General features: G+C 46.3%; 1 protein-coding gene across 3 annotated transcripts in view; it reads left to right on the forward strand.

The window, feature by feature from the left end:
- SLC7A6 (solute carrier family 7 member 6) overlaps positions 1 to 23,260 on the forward strand; it is a 38,896-nt gene that overhangs the window by 12,014 nt on the left and 3,622 nt on the right. For 2 of the 3 annotated variants that reach the window (XM_058528108.1, XM_058528110.1), the window contains exons 1-7: positions 3,173 to 3,267; positions 9,605 to 10,172; positions 16,444 to 16,569; positions 18,504 to 18,648; positions 19,329 to 19,452; positions 19,668 to 19,771; positions 22,965 to 23,061. In XM_058528108.1, the coding sequence (XP_058384091.1) occupies positions 9,641 to 10,172; positions 16,444 to 16,569; positions 18,504 to 18,648; positions 19,329 to 19,452; positions 19,668 to 19,771; positions 22,965 to 23,061 (1,128 nt within the window). In that variant the 5' untranslated portion in view covers positions 3,173 to 3,267; positions 9,605 to 9,640. Of the gene's footprint in view, positions 1 to 3,172; positions 3,268 to 9,604; positions 10,173 to 16,443; positions 16,570 to 18,503; positions 18,649 to 19,328; positions 19,453 to 19,667; positions 19,772 to 22,964; positions 23,062 to 23,260 lie in introns of those variants that run through there. The other variant, XM_058528109.1, reaches the window with a different exon arrangement.

Below are 23,260 nucleotides of genomic sequence, written 5' to 3' on the forward strand. Positions count from 1 at the left end.
GTGATCTTCCCATAAATATGAATAAGGAAGCTGCTTGTGATGAGAGCTCGCTAAAATATTTTTCAAATATAGAAGTTTTTCCAATTCAAAAGATCCGTCTTCTGGCCATTGAGGGGTAGGACCTCCATTTGTATATTTATTCCAATAGTGATTCAATCCAAAAAGCCTTTTTAAGGAAAGGCCCGGAGGTAACTTTCCAGGCTTAGAATAAATCTTTACCATGGATGCAAAAGGTGTCCCTGGAGAGGGCACAGATGACGTAGCCCCCATGATCCAAAGAATTCACTCCCAAAGATAGTCAGAGAAAGTAAAGACCTTCATTGCACAGGTGGTAAGGATGGTGTAGTGAAAACGGTGTCTCCAGTCTCCCACGAGAGCATGGGATGCCTCTAGTTACAGACCTGCTAATCTGTGACACTGGGCAGGTGCTACTGGAATGGGATTTTTCCAGCGCTATCAAGCAACGAAGGTTGAGACAACAAAGGCCCTTATGGATTGGGCCCTTTATGACAAACTCCCTTGAGAGCTTGGCACAGCTGGACAGAGAGAGAGCTCGGAATCCTAGTCTTTTTGACTGACCACCAAGGTGCACCCTGGTAAATGCATCTTCCATGTGGTGGAGACCAAGGAGAATATTCTCCCTGGTCAAGAAGCCAAGTTCTCAGAACATAGAACAAGACAGAAGGAAAAACCTCATCTGTTTTTTTTTCTTATATGCACAATGACAGCTTTAGCTAAGCCTTGGGTCTTTTAGAGCCAGAATAATACCTAGGAAGTAGGTGCTGTGGGGTTGGGGATCGTGTGTGCTTAACAGAGTACCTCATCATTACACGGACATTTTCTTGAAGTTGGCGGGGGACCTGTGTCAGCTACCCTGTTCTGTGACCAACTGGTCCTTTCATGAGAGACTTCTTGAGGTGGCAAGCGCCCTGATAGCTGTTAACTGCTCAATCTGCGCCCACCAAATTTGCGGCCTTTTTGGCTTCCAAGATGCCCTTAGCAACAGCTTTCACTTCATGTACGTATTAACCCACAGCAAAGTTTGTCTAAATAGATGCCGGTCTGGTGAGACTGCAAACTCAGCAGCCTGTGGGGCCAGCTCAGACAACAAGCTTATAGGACCTATGCCTGTATCCTACCCTATGGTATTTCCTTCTTATGACATATGACACAAAAGACAGAGACAAAAGGGAAAAACAGTGACTATTTCTGGGAGGAAAAGGATCAATAAAGCCAAGAGTACTCTACCAAATTTACCAGAGTCACTAAAAGCACAAGAAACTAGTTTCCCAAATATTTTTTCCTGCCAATATAAATTTAGAAAAAGAAAAAAATTCTCACCACTTGCTTCTGCTGGACCCCACAGATAGAGATTCTGGGAGGCTGACATTGTAAGAAATCTTTTTTTTTTTTTTTTTTTTGGTGAGGAAGATCAGCCCTGAGCTAGCATCCACGCTAATCCTCCTCTCTTTGCTGAGGAAGACCGGCTCTGAGCTAACGTCTATTGCCAATCCTCCTCCTTTTTTTTTTTTTTTTTCCTCCCCAAAGCCCCAGTAGATAGTTGTATGTCATAGTTGCACATCCTTCTAGTTGCTGTATGTGGGACGCGGCCTCAGCATGGCCGGAGAAGTGGTGCGTCGGTATGCACCTGGGATCCGAACCTGGGCCGCCAGTAGCAGAGCGCGTGCACTTAACCACTAAGCCACGGGGCCGACCCCTATCTTAAATTCTTTTAGGCAGTTTGGGGAAAGGCCAAATGTTCTTCCTGAGTCTTCTGAGCCTTTATGGTCTTCAGCTCGAAATAATCCGTTTACCAGAGTGGCCCATCTTGGGGCGGCCTGCCCTGAACCCCATCATTCACATACCAATTTCTCTTATCAATTGGATAAAAATTGAAGGCAAAAGGATAGCCAATTCAGAGAGAGTGATCTGGTAGACTTTTGTTGCACCCCCATCCCCTCAACCCCAAATACCAGGCTGGCTATTTGGAAGTAGTGGCTTAGTTATGAGTTCCTTGAATCAGTGATTTTCATCCCATTGTTGCAGGTCTGCAAATCTACTTTGTGGGGACAGGATAAGCAATGCATGTCACAGAGTTATGGACAGGTTTTTTGAGAATGTATGTAGATACTGTTGTGACTAATTAAATGCAAATGAATTAAAAACCATTATTGTAATCATAGTAGCTTTTTATAATATTTTTTTCTCATTTATCACCTATTACCTGAAGAACAAGTATTGTGACAGAAAATGATGGGAACCACTGTCTCAGACTGGCTTCTCTGACCACTTCTCTTTAGTTAAGCCTTTGTTGCTGTGTTCTGGAGCAAGTGGCTCAAGGTGTTAGACTTTCAATAGAGTTTGTTGCGTATTTTCTGTCCTTTATATATTTTTATTCAGTGATCATGGACTGAGTACTGATCCTGTGCTAGGCCTTCTACTGGGTGCTGCTAAAATACACAAGGAGCTCACAAAGTAGTTAGGAGAGACTGAAGGTAAGTAAATGCAACAGAGTGAGGTGGCTGCTAAGGCAGAAGTATGTACTAGAAACCTTAGGGGCACAAGGAGATATGTGGAGAAAGGTGGCAGCCAGAATGTTGAGGAAAAGGTGGGAGAAGAGTGTTAGAGGCAGAGGGCTCAGCATGAGCAGAGATGTGTTTGTTTGATGGACTCTGGAAACCCTGAATATTCCAGGTTCTAGAAACTGCAAGTAATCCAATGTGACTTGACCATGAGTGGGACTGTATACAGCAAGGGGTCTAGTGATAAGACCCTGCTAAGAAGGTTGGAATTGGTCCTAAAAGCCTCAGGAAGCACCTGAGGGAAGATTCCTAACTGTGCTCTGATACCACCTGAGTAGAAAGTGAGGTTGGTATTCTTTGTGAAACTTGAGGAGCCAGCAAAAGCAGTGTTTTTCTCTGCCAGAAGACTCTCTCCCATCCCTGACCTGCCCCCATTTCCTGCATGGAGGTAAGCCCTATTGCAGGTGCCAATTTTTTTTTTTTCTCAGAATTCACATAATTACTTAGACAAGAACTATATTGGGATGTTCCATTTTCAGGTCTTCTAGATCCTTGCTGATTTTATGTCTACTTGTTCTATTGATGACTGAGAGAGGTCTGTTGAAATCTCCAATTATAATCGTGGATTTATCTATTTCTCTTTTCAGATCTATCAGTTTTGGCTTCACATATTTTGAAGCGATATTGTTGGAGGAAATACACATTTAGAACTGTCTTCTTGGTGAATTGACCTCTTTGTCATTAGGTAATTTCCCTATTTATCCCTAGCAATATTTCTTATTCTGAAGTCTATTTTGTCTGATGTTAACATAGTTATTCCACCTTTCTTTTAGTGTCTGCATGATTTTTTTCCCATCCTTTTACCTGCAACTTATTTCTGTCTCTATATTTAAAATGAGTTTCTTGGGGCTGGCCTGGTGGCACAGCAGTTAAGTGTGCGCGCTCAGCTTCTCTGGCCCAGGGGTCGCAGGTTCAGATCACGGGCACGCACCGATGCACTGCTTGTCAAGCCATGCTGTGGAGGCGTCCCATAAAGTAGAGGAAGATGGACACAGATGTTAGCTCTGGGCCGATCTTCCTCAGCAAAAAAAGGAGGCTTGGCTGGAAGAAGATCAGAGCTGATCTTCCTCACAAATAAATAAATAAATAAAATGGGTTTCTTGTAGACTGCATATTGGGTTTTGTATTTTTATCTTATCTCACAATGTCTTTTTTTGTGTGTGTGTGTGAGGAAGATCAGCCCTGAGCTAACATACGATGCCAATCCTCCTCTTTTTGCTGAGGAAGATCGGCCCCAGGCTAACATCCATGCCCATCTTCCTCTATTTTATATGGGATGCTGCCACAGCCTGGCTTGACAAGTGGTGTGTCCGTGTGCGCCCGGGATCTGAACCTGAGAACCCCCAGGCCGCCGAAGCAGAGCAGGCGCACTTACCAGCTAGGCCACTGGGCCGGCCCCTGACAATGTCTTTTTTTTTTTTTTTAATTGATGTTTTAATAGTTTATAACATTGTGAAATTTTGGGTTGTACATTTTTGTTTGTCCATCACCATATATATGTCTCCCTTCACCCCTTGTGCCCACACCCTACCCCCATTGCCCCTGGTAACCACAATACAGTTTTCTCTGTGCATGTGTTGGTTTATATTCCACATATGAGTGAGATCATACAGTGTTTGTCTTTCTCTTTCTGGCTTATTTCACTTAACATAATACCCTCCAGCCCCATCCATGTTGTTGCAAATGGGACGATTTTGTCTTTTTTATGGCTGTGTAGTATTCCATTGTATATATATATACCACATCTTCTTGATCCAATCACCAGTCGAGGGACACTTAGGTTGCTTCCACTTCTCAGCTATAGTGAATAATGCTGCAATGAACATAGGGGTGCATAAGCCTCTTTGGATTGTTGATTTCAGGTTCGTTGGATAGATTCCCAGTAGTGGGATAGCTGGATCATAGGGTATTTCTATTTTTAATTCTTTGAGGAATCTCCATACCATTTTCCATAGTTTGCATTCCCACTAGCTGTGTATGAGGGTTCCTGTTTCTCCACATCCCCTCCAACATTTGTTGTTTTTTGTCTTGGTGATTATAGCCATTCTAAATGGTGTGAGGTGATATCTTAGTGTTGTTTTGATTTGCGTTTCCCTGATGATTAGTGATGTTGAACCTCTTTTCATGTGCCTATTGGCCATCTGTATATCTTCTTTGGAGAAGTCTGACAATGTCTTTTAATTGGTGTGTTTAGATCATTTACATTTTAAGTTATTATTGATATGGTTGGATTAAAATTTGCCATCTTGCTAGTTGTTTTCTGTTTGTTTCATATGTTCTTTGCTTCTTTTTTCTTCTTTTTCTACCTACTTTTGGATTATTTTTTATGGTCTGTTTCATCTCCACTGTTGGCTTATTTATACCTCCTCTTTTAATTTTTTAGTGGTTGCCCTAGTTTTACAATGTACATCTTTAATTAATCACAGTCTACTTTTAAATAATATTACGTCATCTCACACATAATGTAAGAAACTTGCAACAATATAACTCCCAATTCTTCTTTCCTATCTTTGTGCTATTGTTGTCATACATTTTATTTTTACATGTGGTATAAATCCACAATGCATTGCTACTATGTTTGATTTAGGCAGTCAATTATATTCTTAAGCAATTAAGAATAAGCAGAAAAGTGTATTTTTTAATGTTTACCTGAGACCATTTGATATTGTTCTATAACTCTTAGCTGCTCTATTCTGTTTTATTTTTTTCATATTTTGAATCATAGTTTTCATCTCTCTGCTGAAATTCCACATCTGTTCCTGCATGCTGTCCAACTTTTATATTAGAGCCTTTAATATATTAATCATAGTTCTTTTAAATTCTCTGTCTGGTAGTTTTAATATCTGAATCATCTCTAAGTCTTGTCTCGTTGATTCCTTTACCTCTTGATAGTGGGTTGTTTTTCTTGCTTTTTTGTGTTGCTTGTAATTTGTTATTGATTGCCACACGTAGTATGTAGAAACAGTAGAGACTGAGGTACATAGTATTTATGCTGGGAAATGGGTATGATTCTTCTTTTGCTAGGCTGTTTTTGTTGGAGTTTGAGTCTTTTGGGAGGTCATTTGGGTTTGGGTTTTGTTGCTGCTATGGTTACCTTAAGTATACCTATGGCTTCAAATTCCTCTGGTATTTCCTTGCACTTATGGTTGGTTTGCTGGAGGGTGGGTTTTTCTCAACATTTATGCTCCGCTCAGGTTCAGGTCTTCTTTGTGCCCCTGTGCCTCAATGCACATTCTACCCCACTCTTGTTGCTGTGTGCTTGCTAACCTGGTCGTGGGAAGCAGAGGGGTTCTCTGTTGCCTTGGTTCAGCCTCAGTCTTAGGCAAGCCCTGTTTCCCTGGGTCTGGGGGTTGGAGGGTGGGTCTTTGTGGGTGATCCTGCCCCTCTCCCAGAGGTAGGACACTTCTAATGGTCTGGACTAGAATTTCCTGCCCCTTCCCCAGGTGTAGAGGGTGGGTTTTTTTTTCTTTCTTTTTTTTTTCCCCCCCAAAGCCCCAGTAGATAGTTGTATGTCATAGTTGCACATTCTTCTAGTTGCTGTATGTGGGACGCGGCTTCAGCATGGCGGGAGAAGCGGTGCGTCAGTGCGCGCCTGGGATCCGACCCCGGGCCGCCAGTAGCAGAGCGCGCGCACTTAACCGCTGAGCCATGGGGCTCGCCCAGTTTGTTTTTTCTTTTACCCTGCCCCAGCTGCCTTGGGAGTAACAGAGTTTGCCGTCCTTTCCCTAGGAGTTTAAGATTTTTATTCTTTAGAGGAGGGACCAGGTGGACCTTTGTATTTTCTCCCAGAGCGGTGACTGCTTTCCTCTGACTGCTTTCCTCCTCCAGGCCAGCACTACTGAGAGGCTTTCTCTGGTCTCCTGCCTAGTATTTCTTATGAGCACCCACCGAAGTCTGTGGAGAAAAACCTCTGAGTGTCTATGGCTCTTGCTAACCCACACTTGACCTTTAGTAATTCATTAAAAATTGTACCTGAATTCTTCTTGCCTGCCTGTATGGTGATCCCATTGTTCTCCTTCTGCCACAGGTGAGCCAAAGCTTACATCTCTCCTTGGAGGTGCCTGTTTTTCCTTACATTTCAGTCTAGTTGGTTGCCTTGTAACCTCAGCCTTCTGATGGCTTCAAGAAAACTTTGGTTATCTGGCTTTTTTTTGGTCATTGGAGTAAGAGTGATGCTTCTCCCAGCTTTCTACTTCCTAAATGGAAGTTAGAAGTCAAGGAAATTCCATTTTATACTAGATTTTATTTTCCAGTGAAATGAGCTTACCTCTCTTCCCCTCCCTGTGATATTGTGATTAAATATATATTTGGTCTTCGTCCACTGTTTCTGGCACACAGCTCCTATAATTTCCTATATAAGAGCCATAGGGGCGTTTTTTGTTATAATATTTGGTTTTGTTCCCGGTTCCTGAAATAGCTCCAGAGCAATAAAAGTGAAATGGATGTCTTTTGTTATTTATGTAACAAGCCCCTTTCAACACATCTGAGTTCATGTTAATGAGGTGATGTTTGGAAAGCATCTAGATTCTCTAAGGATGGGGGCTGGCCAACCCTGTGATTAGAGAGTTGGAACTTTAAGTCCAGTCCCGACCTCCTGGGAGGGGAGAGGGGCTAGAGGTTGAACCAATCACCAGTGGCCAGTGATTTAATCGGTTATGGCTTTGTAATGAAGCCTCCATAAAAATCCAAAAGAACGGGGTTTGGATAGCTTCCAGGTGGGTGAACACGTGGAGGTGCTAGGAGAGTGTGCCCAGAGAGGGCATGGAAACTCCTCTCCCCTTCCCCTTACCTTGCCCTATGCATCTCTTCTATCTAGCTGTTCCTGAGTTATATCCTTTATAATAAACTGATAATCTAGTAAGTAAACTGTTTTCCTGAGTTCTGTGAGCTGCTCTAGCAAATTAATTGAACCCAAGGAGAGGGTAGTGGGAACCTTTGATTTATAGCCACTTGGTTAGAAGCACAGGAACAACCTGGACTTGCGATTGGCGCCTGAAGCAGGGGTGAAGGGGGCAGTTTTTGTAGGACTGAGCCTTTAACCTGTGGGATCTGATGCTGTCTCTAGGAAGATGGTGTCAGAACTGATTAAATTGTAGGACACCCAGCTGGTGTTGCAGAATTGCTTGATATGTAGAAAGTCCAAAGAGAACATCTGGTAGTCCCAGCCCCCCTCCCCCCTAGCTAGGGTCTGGTGGAATAGGGAAAGCTGGAGTGGTCCCTGGGCCAAGTTTCTCTGCTTGCCTCTGTGTTGAGTTGGGTGGAAAAAAGGGCAACCTAGGTGTCTCTGCACCTGACTCTTATGTGAGAATGTAGGCTTTTTAGCTGTTTCCTGGTTTTGTTTTCATGGATGTGTGGGCTCACCTGACAGACACATGAAAACAAATATGTTCCCACATGCTTGCATAGGGAAACCTTCATGGCTTGGTGCCAGGAGTGAAAGGCAAGGGGGTGCCACCTTAAAGCCAGGCCTCATCTAAGCAGAGCTAGGCTGGCTCAACCCCTCTGGGAGTGGGGGAAGGCTTGCTAGTGCCCCAGAGGAGCTTTTTCATTTGGGCTCAGGTCCAGACTCTGGAAGGGGACTGGGACAAGTAGGGCAGGAGTTTTGGGTGGAGCCTGTGGAGGCTGGAGTTTTCCCTGAAAATGACTCACTCTTGAGTGGCTGTGGTTCTCTTGCTCTGAGCTCCATAATACAAGGTTCCAGCACATCTGTCTTTGTTGAGTAAATGAGAGGCTTCTGGGAAGATGATGTACTGATCCCATTTTTGTCCCTGGAAGGTATCTCTGTGACATTAAAGAACTGACTCCTGGGTGGGAATCAAATGGCCCATCAGATTTCTTTCTCCAGAAGATGAGGTGGGAATGGGGCATCTGAATTCCTCATATCAGGGCATAGGAATTAAGGGAGAGAGAAAACCATGCTTAGTGCAGGGTCAGGAAGATGCTTGTCTTCCTCTGACAGATTCTGGGTCCTTATAGGTAGGTTAGTGTGGAATCCAACTTCCTTGAGGTTTCTGGACTGTCTCAACTCTAAACGAAAGGTAGTAGTTGTGTGTGTGTGTGTGTGTGCACGCCATCTCCGTACAGGATGCCTTCCAATTCCAGATCTGTGGATAAGAGAAGCCTTATAGCTTTGACTGAGTGTCAAGACTCTTGGGTCCTGTTCTGGGAGCATCTCTTTGCAACTCCAGATGGTAGTGAGGGGCATGCCGAGGAGGAAAGCAAATAAGCCAATAGCAGATGAGCCCCAGGTTAGGGTGCCCTCTGGATGTTCTTTCTCCATCTGGTCTTATTATGTTATCCCTCTTTTCTGGGCACTTTGGAAAAAGAAAGATGTTGATTGGGCAAGCAGCAATGTAGGAAGTAAGATGGGTGTTGTGGACACAGTGACTCAAGGGTGTGTATTTTCATGAAGGTCCTCTCCTTTGGCCTGTCTCTGCAACAGCAATATCCCCTTGTCTTAGCATCTTTGTAGCCCTTCCCACACACGCTCATGTTTTTTGCCAGCCTGGGAGTAGCTACAGACCTCTCCACATGTGGCTGGACGCCGCAGAAGTCCCTGTTATGCTTGGGTGGAGGTGAGTGGATATGGACAGTGAGAGGCCTATCAGACTGCCTAGGGCTGTGAACCTGGTGCTGGGACTCTGGTCTCTCTGCAGGGCAGGTTTGCAGGTTTTAAGCTGGAAAGAACAGAGCAAAACCTACACCGCAGAGAGAATCATGCTCTGGGTAAACCTAATGCCAGCCTACCCTGGGCGTCAAGCTAGGTACCTCTTATTGAAAGTCACCATCATGTCATGCCTGAGCTCTCATGGTGTCTTTCTTGGGAGGAGTAGAGGTCTACCTACCTTCATTTCTTTGTGTCCTGTAATGGGAACTGAGATAGGCTCATTGTATTTAGGTCTGTGTGTGAGGCATGCTGTCCCTGCATTAGAGGTGGGCAGGGAAATCTGCCTGCCTTGCTGATGTAAACCAGAGCCTCACCAGTTCTTGCCCTAGACTGACATACTTATATTCTTTGCCAGACCACAGTAAACACAGGTGTGGAGGAACCATTTGCCATGGAAGCCAGGGATCTGGAGAGCATGGAGAGCCCCACACCGGTCTACCATCTCATACCTGAAGCCAGCCAGCCCAAGGGGGAAGAAGATGTCAGCATGCCACCTCAAGGGACTGCAGGAACTATGCAGCTGAAGAAGGAGATCTCTCTGCTGAATGGGGTCAGCCTGGTGGTGGGCAACATGATCGGCTCAGGAATCTTTGTCTCACCCAAAGGCGTGCTGGTATACACTGCCTCCTACGGGCTGTCACTGGTTGTATGGGCCATTGGTGGGCTTTTCTCCGTTGTGGGTGCCCTTTGCTATGCGGAGCTGGGGACCACCATCACCAAGTCTGGGGCCAGCTACGCTTATATTCTAGAGGCCTTTGGGGGCTTCATTGCCTTCATCCGCCTCTGGGCCTCCCTGCTAATCATTGAGCCCACCAGTCAGGCCATCATCGCCATCACTTTTGCCAACTATATCATCCAGCCCTTCTTCCCCACCTGTGATCCCCCGTATCTGGCCTGCCGGCTCCTCGCTGCTGTGTGCATATGTAAGTCTGGGGGCTTAGAGGGGGAGTATGTGTGGGGGTGTGGGTTACTTTAATAATGCTAATGGTACCTTATATTTGAACATCCTGTTTTCTTTTTTGGGGGGAAGAGAGGCATCTTATCTTTTGAAGAAGTAATTTCACCAGTCATTTGATCTTGAGAGATAAGTAAGGGTAAAGGATGGGGATGGGAGAAGTTTGAATCTGTTTGTGGCTTTTGGTGCCTCACATTCCTTCTATTCTTGGCTGTCCCTGAGTTCTGTTCCCCAGTCTATGTGACAGGTTGGTGCATGTCTTTTATTTTTCTTGTCAGGTGTTTTGATTGGCGTCAACACGACTAGTTGTAACTTAACCCAGAAAAAACATCAGTGCTGAGGCCTTAATATGCTGCTAAAAAAAAAAAAAGTTATTTTCCTTCCCAGCTTTTTATCTCAAACCAGTTTAAAGGCATCAGTGAGGAAATTGGCTTCTCTAGACTGTGGGGTCCCAAGACATTATCCCTTAGGCCCCCAGGACCGCTCCTTCCTGCCACTGCCACTCTCTGCAGCCTGTTCTCAGCAGCAGGCACCGCACCAAAATGGCTTTTTCCCTTTGGTGTTTCAGATTTCTTTACACTGACTTTGTAAACAAGTTCTGCCTGTGGCCTGTGAGAGGAAGGTGGCTTCTACCCTATATTTGGGTTTCTGAGGACAGAACCTGAGAGATCCCAATGGATTCCTCTTTATTTTCCTTTTGCTCTTTTGAGGTGGTAAGGAGAGATTCTATGTGAAATCACTGAAAGGGAGAGAAGACTGCTGTGAATTTACATAGTCTTGTACAGCTAGTGTTTTATCTGAGAAATGGCCCAGAATTCCCTATGTTCCTTAGCACTGTGCTGCCAGAGGCACTTAATTATACTCTGTTCTTTCCATATCTCTGCTTGCAAAAGCTTTGGCAGTATATGTAGTTTACCCACAGTGCTAAAAATAGACTGAGGGTACCTTGGAGTTAGCAATAAAGGATTGTACAGTACACTGTGCCTCCTGACTTTAAGGAATTTGTTAAACACAAATGTTAAAGGGAACCCCTCTGCAGATACTCCTAGAAGGAGAGAAGATGGATACTTAGCCATATATCTGATAGAGTTTGGCCAGGGGAATCTTCTCTGGTAGGTTGGAGCTCAGGCTGCCAACTAAACTCATTATCCTTAGGGGCTCTTATTCACTTTTGGGACTATAGGGGAAAACGGCAGTTCCTGAGGTCCACAGGTCTCCTCTTCTGGCCAGGTGCCCAGCATTGTAAGAGTACTTGATTTGACTGTAGAAGGGTGATGTTTCTGGCTTAGGTGTTGTTAGCCCATTTATCTTTGTGGGAACCTGTCTGTTGTGTAGCCTTACACATATCGTTGGAGAGTATTTGCTGTGAAAGTTTCAACATAGAAGTCAGTTCAGTATTGACACAGTGGCATCAAAGCAGAGGCCTGCTCACAGCTGAGACTCCATTTCCCCTGAGGGTTTGTTTGGTGAGGCTGACAGTGAGGAGGAGGAGGGGAAGCAGGGGGAGGAGGAACGGGATGGGGAGGAGGAAGGAGAGGGGGACTGCCAAGGGTGAGGCTGGAGTGAAGAAACTCTGTGTAATGCCTGAATAGCTTTCTGTTGTCTCCTGCTGTCTTGGACTCAGGCCTGGGCAGCGTTCTGAGTAGGAAGGGTATGCTCTCCTATTTTGTTCAGTTGTTGCTATGGATAGACAGCTTTCATGTTCTGACAGTGACAGACCTAAGGAGGACTGTGTCTTGACCATAGTTGCTCAAAGACCTGAACTCTGACCCTATATATAGTTTGAATGCTTTGATAATAAGAATATGTATATTTGGGCCGGCCCCATGGCTTAGCAGTTGGGTGAGCGTGCTCCGCTGCTGGCGGCCCGGGTTCGGATGCTGGGCGTGCACCGACGCACCGCTTCTCCGGCCATGCTGAGGCCGGGTCCCACATACAGCGGCTAGAGGGAGGTGCAGCTGTGACATGCAGCTATCTGCTGGGGCTTTGGGGGGGGGGGAATAAATAAATAAAATTATAAAAAAAAAAAAAAGAATATGTATATTTGTGTAATTAAAAACAAGGAGGCTTTTTAAAAAGGCATGTACATTACATATTCGTACACATCCAAAGAGGTAGCTCCTGATTCCAGGATCTCCATTTGGAAGGGTTTACCTCTCCTGAACTGTTGTGGAACATTTCTCTCCTAATAGACTTGTAGATGGTTTTTTCCCCTCCTTTTTTTTCTTTTCCCACCTTGTTGTTAAGGATTGCTCTCCTCTGTCCTTGGATGCCCCTTAGTACTCCCAGCCTGCTTGCTGAAGGAATTGGAGGGGTTCTTTACCTCCCTGTTGCTTGTGGGAAAAGGGATTTGTGATTGTCAGCATAACTGAGACTACAACTTCAGATTGCTAGGCCATCTCATCAGAAAGAGTATGAGAGGCGCAGTTTTGTCTAAGGGCACGTGTATTATTCAGGATTAGTTTGAGTTTCAAACAACTGAAAACCAAAAGCAGCATGGCTCAAACATATTGAAATTTATTTCTCTCACATGTTAAAAGTAGGCAGTGTGGGGCTTGTAGGATGAGTTCATAATTCTTCAGGGAGCCAGGTTCCTTCCTCTGTCTTATCGCATTGCCATCCTCAGTGTGTGACTTCTAGCCGGTGGCTCAGGATGGCTACTCAAGCTCTAGCTGTCCTGTCTGCATTGTAGCTGACAGGAAGGACAAAAAAAAGGCACTCCCCACCCTTCAAAGATATGTCTTGAGGTCTTATTCATATAAAACTTTGCTTACATCCCTGGGGTAAGAACCTAGTTACTGGCCATACCTGCCTGTAAGAGAGGCTGGGAAATGTCATCTGTATTTTGGGCAGCCATGAGTCCAGCTAAAATTTCTATTACTAAGGAAAAAGGGAAGAACAGATATTAGAAGATAACTAGCAGTCTTTGCCACGGAGAGATTTTGGGGATTTGTTTCTGCTTTGGGGTTGGATCTGGATCTGCTATTTGAGAACTCCTTTCCCAGCAACAAGCCCCCAGAGAGCCTTGAAGACCCTCACACGGGTCCTGTACTCATTGGTTCAGGCTTTCCAGCAAGGAAATGAGATCAGGAGAAGAGACAAGGTTTGGATGTTTTAATTGTGGTAGTTGAATCTGAGCACCTGGCCTCAGGCCCTGTTGTCTTATGTTTGAGCTCTGACAGAGTCTATGGTGCTAGATGGGGATGGGAGTTCTGGGAGGCATGGAGGGATGGGGATCAGATGGTGAAATTTTGGTTCTTAATTAGAATCAGGAAAACATTCAGGGGACTTGGCTTCTGCTTGGTAGACTGTTCTTGGAGCTCTCTGTTCTCTGGTAGCACTGAGAGTAGGATGAAGCAAGCAAGGCACCTGGGGCCAGCATTTAAGGATGCCCTCACTCTCAGATTGCTAAGTGGCCCTAAGAGTCAGTGCCGCCTTAAATTTTGTGCCCCAGGTGCCTTACCTCACCCTACTCCTGGCCCTGCTCCCTGGCTGCACATTGTTGTTAATTAAGTATCCTTATTTTTATTGAGAAAGAAACATATGTGCATGGTAAATAAGTCAAAGTATAAAAGGGTATACAATGGAAAGTCTCCCTCCCTCTCTAGAGCTTTAGTCTTACCCCCCAGAGGCAACCACTGTGACGAGGCCCTTTATATCCTTCCAGCTAGTCTTTCGGGAGGGGCTTTGCAGGGATCTCCATGAGGTGCTGCCTTCGTTCCTCTGTTCAGCATGTAGTCATTGAATTCTCACTGTGTGCGGTATTTACTAGTGTGCAGAGAGGACCAAGCCAAGGTAGTAATTTGTAGCAGAATGAAGGGAAGGAGAAGGAGCAGAAGTGAGAGGGAGTGCTTGTTGGTGGGGCTGAGGAGTGTGTCAGTTTCTCTTCCCCATCTTGCAGTCACATCTTGGTGCTACAAACCAGAAGTACAGTGAGCACAGCCAGGACATTGTGAGACAGTCTCTTTTGCCATGTGTATGTCCACTGTTTGTCTCTCTCTCTCTCTCTGTCCCTTTCTCTCTGTCTCTGCCTCCTTGGTGTTGTCTCTTGTCTCTATGTATTTCTGCATCTTTCTCCATCGGCCCTTTTCTCACAAGCTGCATACTTTCACACTTCTTTTTGTAGTCCTGCTTCCTTCCTCTGCTTTCTTGTGGTTTTTGTTCATCTGTAATTACAAAGGCTTGTATGTGACTTTGACTTGCTATGGCTCCTGACTCTGCTGCTGTTAAATAGATTCAGTCTCTTGGTATCCTGACTTCATGTTCCTGGAAGAGACAATCGAATGGGCTTGGTTTGGGTCCATTGTCTGGCTCAATTAGCTGTGATAGGGGAGGGAGAGCAATTCCCAAGAAGGAGCTTGGCAGGTACCTCAAAATATGCTTACTGTGTTGCACAGGGGTCTGTGGATTACTGGTGGCTATTAACTAGGTAAACCTTATGTTAGCTGATCTAGGCTTAGCCCCACGCAGCAAACTTTGATTAGCAGGGCAGATTCCTGGGAAGACCTGCCAGCAGCATGCATTCCTTTGACCTTCTCCCCTCCCCCTTGACCATTATTCCCACTCTCCCATCCTCCACCTCATATGACTGACTAGTAATCACCCCTGTTATTTGCCAGCATATTGAGTGAAAGCTCTTGAAGTGCCATGGGGGCTGTTCAACCACCGGTGTTTATTTCACATGCTGGCCCTAGGCTCTCCTCTCCATTTGAGTGGAGGACTGTCCGACTTTCTGACAATTGCCTTGCTCCAGGGAATTGGAGGTTAAGTGAAAGTCATCACCACCTTGGTTCCAACCAGAGTTCCCCTCTTTGCTTGGCAGTAAGCTTAAGAAAACAGTATGCTTTTGTTTCCCCCTAAGAATTTGTGATCTCCTTGGAGAAGCATCACCCGAATGCCTGAGGGAGAGACCTTCTTGAGACAGATGTCCACATGACCATAGCATGAGTCACTAAGCTCTGCTGTGAAGTGGGAATGCCATAGGGTTAAAGGGAGGGAGAGCTCAGTGAGGGTCTGGCTGGTATACTTGAGGAAGGTTTTACAGAGGAAGTGGGGGCTGAGCTAGACCTTGAAAGTGGGAGTTGCTGTTGGCCATGGCAGGCGGAGGAGGGAAGGACATTTCTTTTATGTTTATATCTGGCGCCAGTAAGGAGAGAGTCTGCCTGAAGGAAAGAGTGCAAAATGGGTAGGAATAGGTAGAGTTCGCCTGGAGGATGAGCCCAAAAGATTTTGTAATAACATTTGAGGTTCACATAAAAGTTCTGTTTTTGGAGGCTAGGGGCAGTGCTTAGAGGTGTCACTGTGGAGCCCCTTGGATACTGTTCTCATGTCCTCCCCATGGATCAGAGCAGTCCTTATTTAGCAGGGGTAAGGTGCTGGGACCCTCAGCACAGGGCCCAGATATCACTGAGGTACATGAGGAGTTGGAACGTAAAGCCAGCAGTGCTGATATGAGCCTAGGGAATGCCCAAAGGAGCTCTCTTTTCCATGGACCTCACTGAGAATTGGGAGGTTTGGATAGGAAGGGGGGTGAGGGAGATCAGTGAGGTCCATGTGAGCTCAGGAATGGTAGTTAGCCTCTCTTAGTTGAAAGTTTCATGAGTTTATATTAAATAGAAATCATGCTATTGATATAATAAAGCCCATAGTTCTTCATCTATAAAATGGGAATAGGAATGTCTATATTTTGGCATTGTGAGAATTAATTGAGAGGAGGTATGTGAAATTGTCAAGTGCATGACGGGCTTTTTTTTTTTTTTTACACTTATATGCAAAATATTATTTCTCTAATTCGTGGGTAACATGCCACCTGCATTCAAATTCACCTCATTTATTGATGGGCCTCTCCTGTCCCCACTCCCTAATGTGGCCTTGGAGAGGTCTTATGCTTCAGGTGGTTTGGAACCTTGGGAGTCTGAGTGAGGAAAAGTGGGTACAAGCCACCATTCCTGGGCCTGGGGGGAGTTTCTGAAAATGGTTCTGGCTGTCAGAATGTATGAAAATGTATAAATGCATGCCTTTGTACCTTTGCTTGTCAACAGTGATGGGATGTTCGTGGGAACTCTCAGCTGGGGCGGATGGAAGATGTCCCCCCATTTGCCTGTTCTCCTAGTTCTGACTGGTCCATTGGCCCCTTTGCCTTAGGCAGATAGGGCAGAAATGATGCACTCTGTGAAGAGAGATTGGGCCTCTGTGCCTTCAGCTCAAGCATGCCAGTGACTTTATGGTTTTCCTCCTAGGTTTGCTGACATTTGTGAACTGCGCCTATGTCAAGTGGGGCACACGTGTGCAGGACACGTTCACTTACGCCAAGGTCCTAGCGCTCATTGCCATCATTGTCATGGGCCTTGTTAAACTGTGCCAGGGTAAGAAGGGCCCGAGGTGGGAAGGAGGGTGGATGACTCCTGGAGTTCCTTTGGATTCCCTGAGGAGGACATGGGGACTCTGTTAGCTTTACTATTCAACTCTTTCTATGTACATGGTAGACTGTGTCAGTGAGAGCAAGAAATCTGTTCCTGGGCTTCTTGGGCCAAGCTGGCTTGGACAAATGGACATGAGTCAGCTCCTCCCTCAGGGTTGCTTTCCCTTTGGGGAGGCTAGGAGCACTGCAGGAAGCCAGCTGAGGGCCTAGGAGCTCTTGGAACTTGGGTTGTAAATTGGGTCATAGAAGTAATCAGTGGGGATAGAGTGAGCCCTGCTCTGGCTCCTGTTTTTGGTCTGTGATTGCCAGGCAGTGAGTAGGAAGACTTGGCCCTCCTTGAGATGGGTGGGAGGGTACATGTAGGGGAGATGGGTCTGTGGAATTGAGTGGTTATTTTGCAGCCTTTACTTTTCTTCTGGACTTGCTCTTATTCACCATTCCCTCCCAAAGTCAGCTCTCAGCAAAACATTAAAATATTGTGAAGATGGCCCTGACATTCCTGCATGTTGGCTTTAGAAAACTTTTCATTTCTGGATCAGAGCAGACTGGCAGTGAGGGTAACAAGCCTCCCAAGATCTCCTGAGCCCTTAGAGAAGTCCTGCGGTGTCCTTGGCCAAGGATATCTCAATTGTTGAACAACCCAGTTCTCTAGGTCATCTGTCTCTAAACTTGGCTGTGTTTACAGTCACCTGGGGAGCTGAGACTCCCATCTCAGACCTATTGGATCAAACTCGGGTTGGTTTGGAGTTGAAAAAGATGTGTTTTTAAGAAGTGCCCTGAGTGATTCTTAGGCAGCTGGTCTAGCACCTTCGTGCACATGCACCAAGTTAGTACAGTCCACCAGGGGGGGTGTCCCTGGAGTCTCAGAAACATCTGGGGTCACGTTGGATAGTTGAGTAATCCTCCCCCTAAGATCTGTGCCTTAGGAAACCACTGCTGTGTGTGATGACTGACACCCCTGGGGCATGGGAGTCTCTGTTTTCCCTCTCTTGCTGCATAGCCAGCCCTTTTTGCCACATTGAGGAATGGGTCAAGGCTTTCTGCAGGGGGTACAGCAGGCTTCCTTAGAAGACTGGGTCTTGTTAAAAACCTCCAGTGTGTCCAGAAGTCTCTCCTGGGCAGCTGGGTGCTGCTCCCTTGGCTTTTAAGTCTACAGTCTCTGGTCTCTGGAGGCCTGCAAGGAGAGTGACAGATGCTTAGGCTGGCTCTCCAAGGGGGGAGGTGGCCCAGGCCTACCCCAGGCCCAGTGAGAGATAAAAAGACCCCAATTCCTACATAGCCTGTGATTTCCTGCCCCACACAACCACAGCCACTGCAAGTAGAGCAACAGAGTTCTCTCCGTGAGACTGAGAAACCCATTTGACCAAATTGTGCAGTGGTCTGAGCCAAGAGAAGTAGTTCCACAGGAAGGTCTTATTGTTTATGAAAAATGACTCCTTAATGTGAAACATGGTTCTTTCTAAAAATGGGAGGAAGACCTGTGGCCTGCTGTGAGGTCACTTGCAGGAAATGGAAATTCATTAGGGCTTTGGAAAAGGTGTTATCACTTCGGAGGGCAGCCAGGAATGCCTTTGTTTTTCTGAGATTGTCTAGTTTTACTAAAGGAATATGAAATTCTCTAAGGGAGTGGCTTGGGTGGTAAAGTGCAGGGAGCTGGTGGTGATTGTTCTTTTGGTGTTAAATTATGTTTTTTTTTCTTCCCCCTGCCCTTTTGCTTTTCCCTTCTTTTCTTGACCCTCATCCTTTCTCCTTTTTTTCCATCTTCCCTTCCTCTTTCTTACTGCCTCTCTCTATCCCTTTTCATCTCCTTATACCTTCCATCTTTCCTTTCCTCCTTCTTCCTCTTCCTTTTCCCTGAACCTGCCTCTGCCCCCACAGGACACTCTGAGCACTTGCAGGACGCCTTTCAGGGTTCCTCCTGGAAAATGGGAGACCTCTCTCTTGCCCTCTACTCTGCCCTCTTCTCTTACTCAGGTTGGGACACCCTTAATTTTGTAACAGAAGAAATCAAAAACCCAGAAAGGTAAAGGCGGGATCACACTCTCACTCCCCAACTTGGCTGGAGCTCCTGCTGATAGTGGGCATGCTTGCCCTCTTCCTCCCCTCCTCCCTCTGTCTCTCACCCCTTCTTCTTCTTCTCCCTACTGCCCTTTCTGTAGCTCGGAGGGATTAGGGGCTAGGATGGGAATGAATGAAGGTTGTAAAGCCCCTGGCTCCTCACCCTCATGTTCACACTAGAGGATCCCTCGGGTCCTTCCTTGAGGAGAGGTCCTTCAGTGGGCAGCAGCTGACCCTTGCACTCTAGAGCTGACATTGAAGCCTGGGGAGCCAGAAGCTTATTCTGCGCAGCCAGGTCCCCAGCCTGGCCTCCAGTCCCTAGAGGCCACTGCTCCTTCTTCAGTAGGACCCTTCTTCATTGGTCCTACAGTTGGGAGGATCACATATTGATCACGAGCTACCTTCACAGAGAAGGGTCTCTCTCTCTCTCTCTCTCTCTCTCTCTCTCTCTCTTTCTCTGTGTTTCTCGGTAGAAAGAGCCCAGGGGCGTGGGTTGCATACCCACCCTAGGTCACGTGGGGAAGAGGGGCCTGCCTCAAAGACCCAGAGGCCAGGGAACTGTTAAATGTTAGAAAACTCCCCGGGTGAGCTTTGACCCCAAGGAGAGGTTGGTTCTAGGTAGTATTATCTCACTTGTCCCGACAGAAATTTGCCCCTGGCCATTGGGATTTCTATGCCAATTGTGACACTCATCTACATCCTGACCAACGTGGCCTATTATACAGTGCTGAGCATTTCAGATGTCCTTGGCAGTGATGCCGTGGCTGTGGTGAGTCTCTTGGGATCCTCATTTGTGCGTCATCTTATGATACTGAATGGCTCAGTCTCTTTCTGCAGCCGTTCCAGCTCTGCAGGGCCAGGTGATGGGTCTAGGCCAAAGGGTGGGCTGCTCAGCAGTGACTGCATTTGTCCTGGGACCATAGATGAAGCAGATTTATGAAACCCTGTCCTGTGCTGAGTGCCCCTTCTGTGCTCTGCCTCTAGACATTCGCTGACCAGACATTTGGCATGCTCAGCTGGACCATTCCCATTGCCGTCGCCCTGTCCTGCTTTGGGGGCCTCAACGCGTCTATCTTTGCTTCATCAAGGTACTGTGCCTCTGCTTCACTGATAACATCCTACAGTATTTAATTCTCTGAGGCTCTAGGTGAGCCCATAAGAGCCCTTCTTTCCCTTTCCCCTCTCTTGGGTATACAGGGTGGGTATGTGTGTGCATGCATGTGCTTGCCTTTATGCAAACATTTGTGTACTGGTAACTCATGTTTCCGTCTGAGGCGAGGACAGATTGGTAAAACACGGAGAGGAAGGCAGTAGCTTAGAGTAGTGACCCTATCAGGGACCAGACTCTAGGCTCCTTGTGGGTTGTCCTGCAGCCCCAAGATTCATTGCTTTAATAAATGATTATTGAGCACTTGCTGTGTATCAGGTACTAGTACAGGCTGACTCTGCCACTCAGTTCACAGACAACACTGAGGCTGACAGATGGCTCCTGCTCTCCTCTCTGTGCAGAAACTTATCTATAAGAGCACTGTCCTTCCTATTGTTTCAGAGAAAGGAGCAGTTCTGCCTTTCCAGGCTGATTCTGCTGCCTGGTCTCCGGGTTCTAGCACTTCCTCTCTTCTTCAGCACTTTGCTTCATCACTTGGCCCTTCTCTTTGGTGGATGTTCAGTTGGAGCCAGCTCTGTGCAAGCTTCTCTCAGCTCTGCTTAGAGAAGTCACAAAACAGCTTTTCCCATCTCCCCTCTTCCTTTTACTGGACACACTTCTCAAGGGAATGGTCTGCATTTCGACTGTCATTCATTTTTCTATCCCTTATACTTTGGCTTCTACTACCTAAAAAATGTCCTTTTAGGAGTAGCAGTGACCTCCTTCTTAGCCTGCTTTTAGTCCTTATCCTACTGGATTCCCGAAGTAAGTGATGCTTACCACCTTCTACTTCTGAAACTATTCTTGTGGCTTCTGTCACACTCTGATATCTGAGAGGAAGTCTTCTTTCAGGATTTCTCTTCCACTCACCCTATAAATGTTGCTGTCCTCAGGGCCAGGTGTGTAATAGGCATTCAATAAATATTTGCCACATGACCAGACAGGAGAGTGAATTAATAAAAGAAATAGTTTTGTCCTATTCATTCTTCTTACTAGTTTTGACGCCCCAGTTCCTGTACTTGGGGCTTCTCTGGGGCAACCAGAGTAATAGAGAGATCAAGGCCTTGTAAAAGAATGTGGTATCATCTTCCCTCATCTCAGCCTGATGTGGCCAAAGGTGCACATGATGTGGCTCTTCACAAGTTGCCCCATCCAAAGATGGTGTTTCCCATAGCCTCATCTTTATTGATACCCAAGACATCCCAAATGGTTCTGCCAGTCGTCCCAAAATACTTAGATAGTAGGTGCCTCCTAACCTCACTCAGTTACCTTGTGGCATTGACGGGTTGGGGGTGGGGGTGGGGGACTCAGAGTAAAAATCTGGACTTGCACATAAAGGGGACTGCAGTGATGTCAAGATAATGCACAATTGTTACTGTCTGTGTTACCTTCTTCACTTTTTCTTTATTACCCATGCAGCTGTCTTTGGCTTTGTACTAGATACCTTTGCCTCACCTACACATTATCGCCTTCTAGCATTCTCTCTACCACATTTCTTCTCTACTTAGTACAAATTATTGACCTTGTGAGTCAACTCCAACATCTTGCCCTGTGACACCTTTCCAGATGATATCAACTCCTATGGCTCCACTTGGATGGCCCACAAGTATCTCAAACTTAATATGTACCCCACATGTGCCTTGTCTCCAATTGTGATGTTGTGGTCCATCAGTCCTCCTTGCTTAGCCTCTTGACTTTTCCCTTGGTGTCCACCTTCTCCCAGCTCAAACATGTGCATGCACACTCACACACAGAGGATCACCATATTTGATTGAGGTTATCATATCTGTCCTGATCTCTATTTGGCCTTATTCAGGTGTCCTCCTTATGGGAAGTTGTTATGGATGCCCTTCTTGTCTGACCTTCCTCCCATACCCTACCCACTCCCTGCTATGGTACAATCTGTATGATGCCACCAGAGTCTCTGCGTCAAATCCCATCAGGCCCTTACTTCAAAACCGCAGCTGCCTCTCAGTGTTTGTTCAGCCTCCACAGCATGGCCTCATATGCAAGTTCTTCCCAGCACTCTCCTCACACCCCTTATCCTGGGACTCAGGCATTCTAGCATCAGCCTTCAAAGAGGCCACACTCTTTCATGCCTTCAAGTCTCTTTTGCCTTTGCCTGTGCCGTTTCCCCACCCATCCACTCACCTTCTGGCAAACTCCAATACTCCTTCCTAGCCCAGATGTGATCATTTCTTGTGAAACTTTTTGTTTCCCAACCCACCCCCAAGCCTTGTGAGTGCCATGTGCTCCATGATGATGCCAACTACCCTGGGTGGTGTTTCTTTCTTTCTTTCTTTCTTTTTTTGTGAGGAAGATCAGCCCTGAGCTAACATCCGATGCCAATCCTCCTCTTTTTGCCAAGGAAGACTGGCCCTGGGCTGGCATCCATGCCCATCTTCCTCCACTTTATATGGGACGCCACCACAGCATGGGTTGATAAGCAGTGCGTCGCTGCGCACCCGGGATCTGAACGTCAGGCTGCTGAAGCAGAGCGCACGCACTTACCTGCTACGCCACCAGGCCGGCCTCATGGTGGCATTTCATTTCTCCACTACTCTGTTTCCCAGTTGGTGGGGTTCTTTAGGTGCAGAGAGGAAGCTTGGGTTGTCTGTTTGAGCCCCAGGCTTGCCCTGGTGTGTCACATATCAGGAGGAGCTCAGGGAAGATATATGGAGGGCACAACAGAAGTCTGACTGCCCTTCTTTAAAAAGCCATTGTGCTAAGTATGAAATTTGTGGGGTGGCAGAGTAGGGATACCCCTGGCAGGATGGATTGGGCAATAGCAGGGTGAGGTATCCCTTGGGTGATATGAGGTATCTGTGATTGAGAGAAGTGGGAGTGTCTATGAGTGATAGTGGGTTCTACAGCTGTCAGGCTGGGGGTGTGAGTGGGTAACAGTGGGGTAGGGCATTCACAGGTAATGGGGAGGTGCCCATGGTTGGAGCATGGAAGCATCTCTGGGTAAAGGGAGGGGTAGGTTGGGTTGGACATGAATAGAGAATGTGGGATTCTCCTGAGCGACTGCCTTCTGCCTTTTTCTGGGGCTCTGAGCCTAGTTTGTCTGAGTGAGGAGTGTGGTTGCATGGCTGAGTAAAAGGATCCTGCTGACACATTTCTTATCCTTCTAGGTTGTTCTTCGTGGGCTCCCGTGAGGGCCACCTCCCGGACCTTCTGTCCATGATCCACATTGAGCGTTTTACACCCATCCCTGCTTTATTGTTCAATGTAAGCTCTGCTGGGGGAGTGTGGGGATTGGATGCATCTGTGTGGTACTCCTTCTGCTGACTTTATGAGAAGACTGTTGGGTGGGAGGTATACTAGCTTCTTGAGATGCTTCCTGAGCTCCTTTTTCTTAAAATTATTTTAAAATATGAAAGTAAAATATAGTCATATTAGAGAAGGCAAACACTACAAAAGACTATAA

This window comes from Diceros bicornis, chromosome 32, assembly GCF_020826845.1.
Source record: "Diceros bicornis minor isolate mBicDic1 chromosome 32, mDicBic1.mat.cur, whole genome shotgun sequence".
Classification (NCBI taxonomy): domain Eukaryota; kingdom Metazoa; phylum Chordata; class Mammalia; order Perissodactyla; family Rhinocerotidae; genus Diceros; species Diceros bicornis.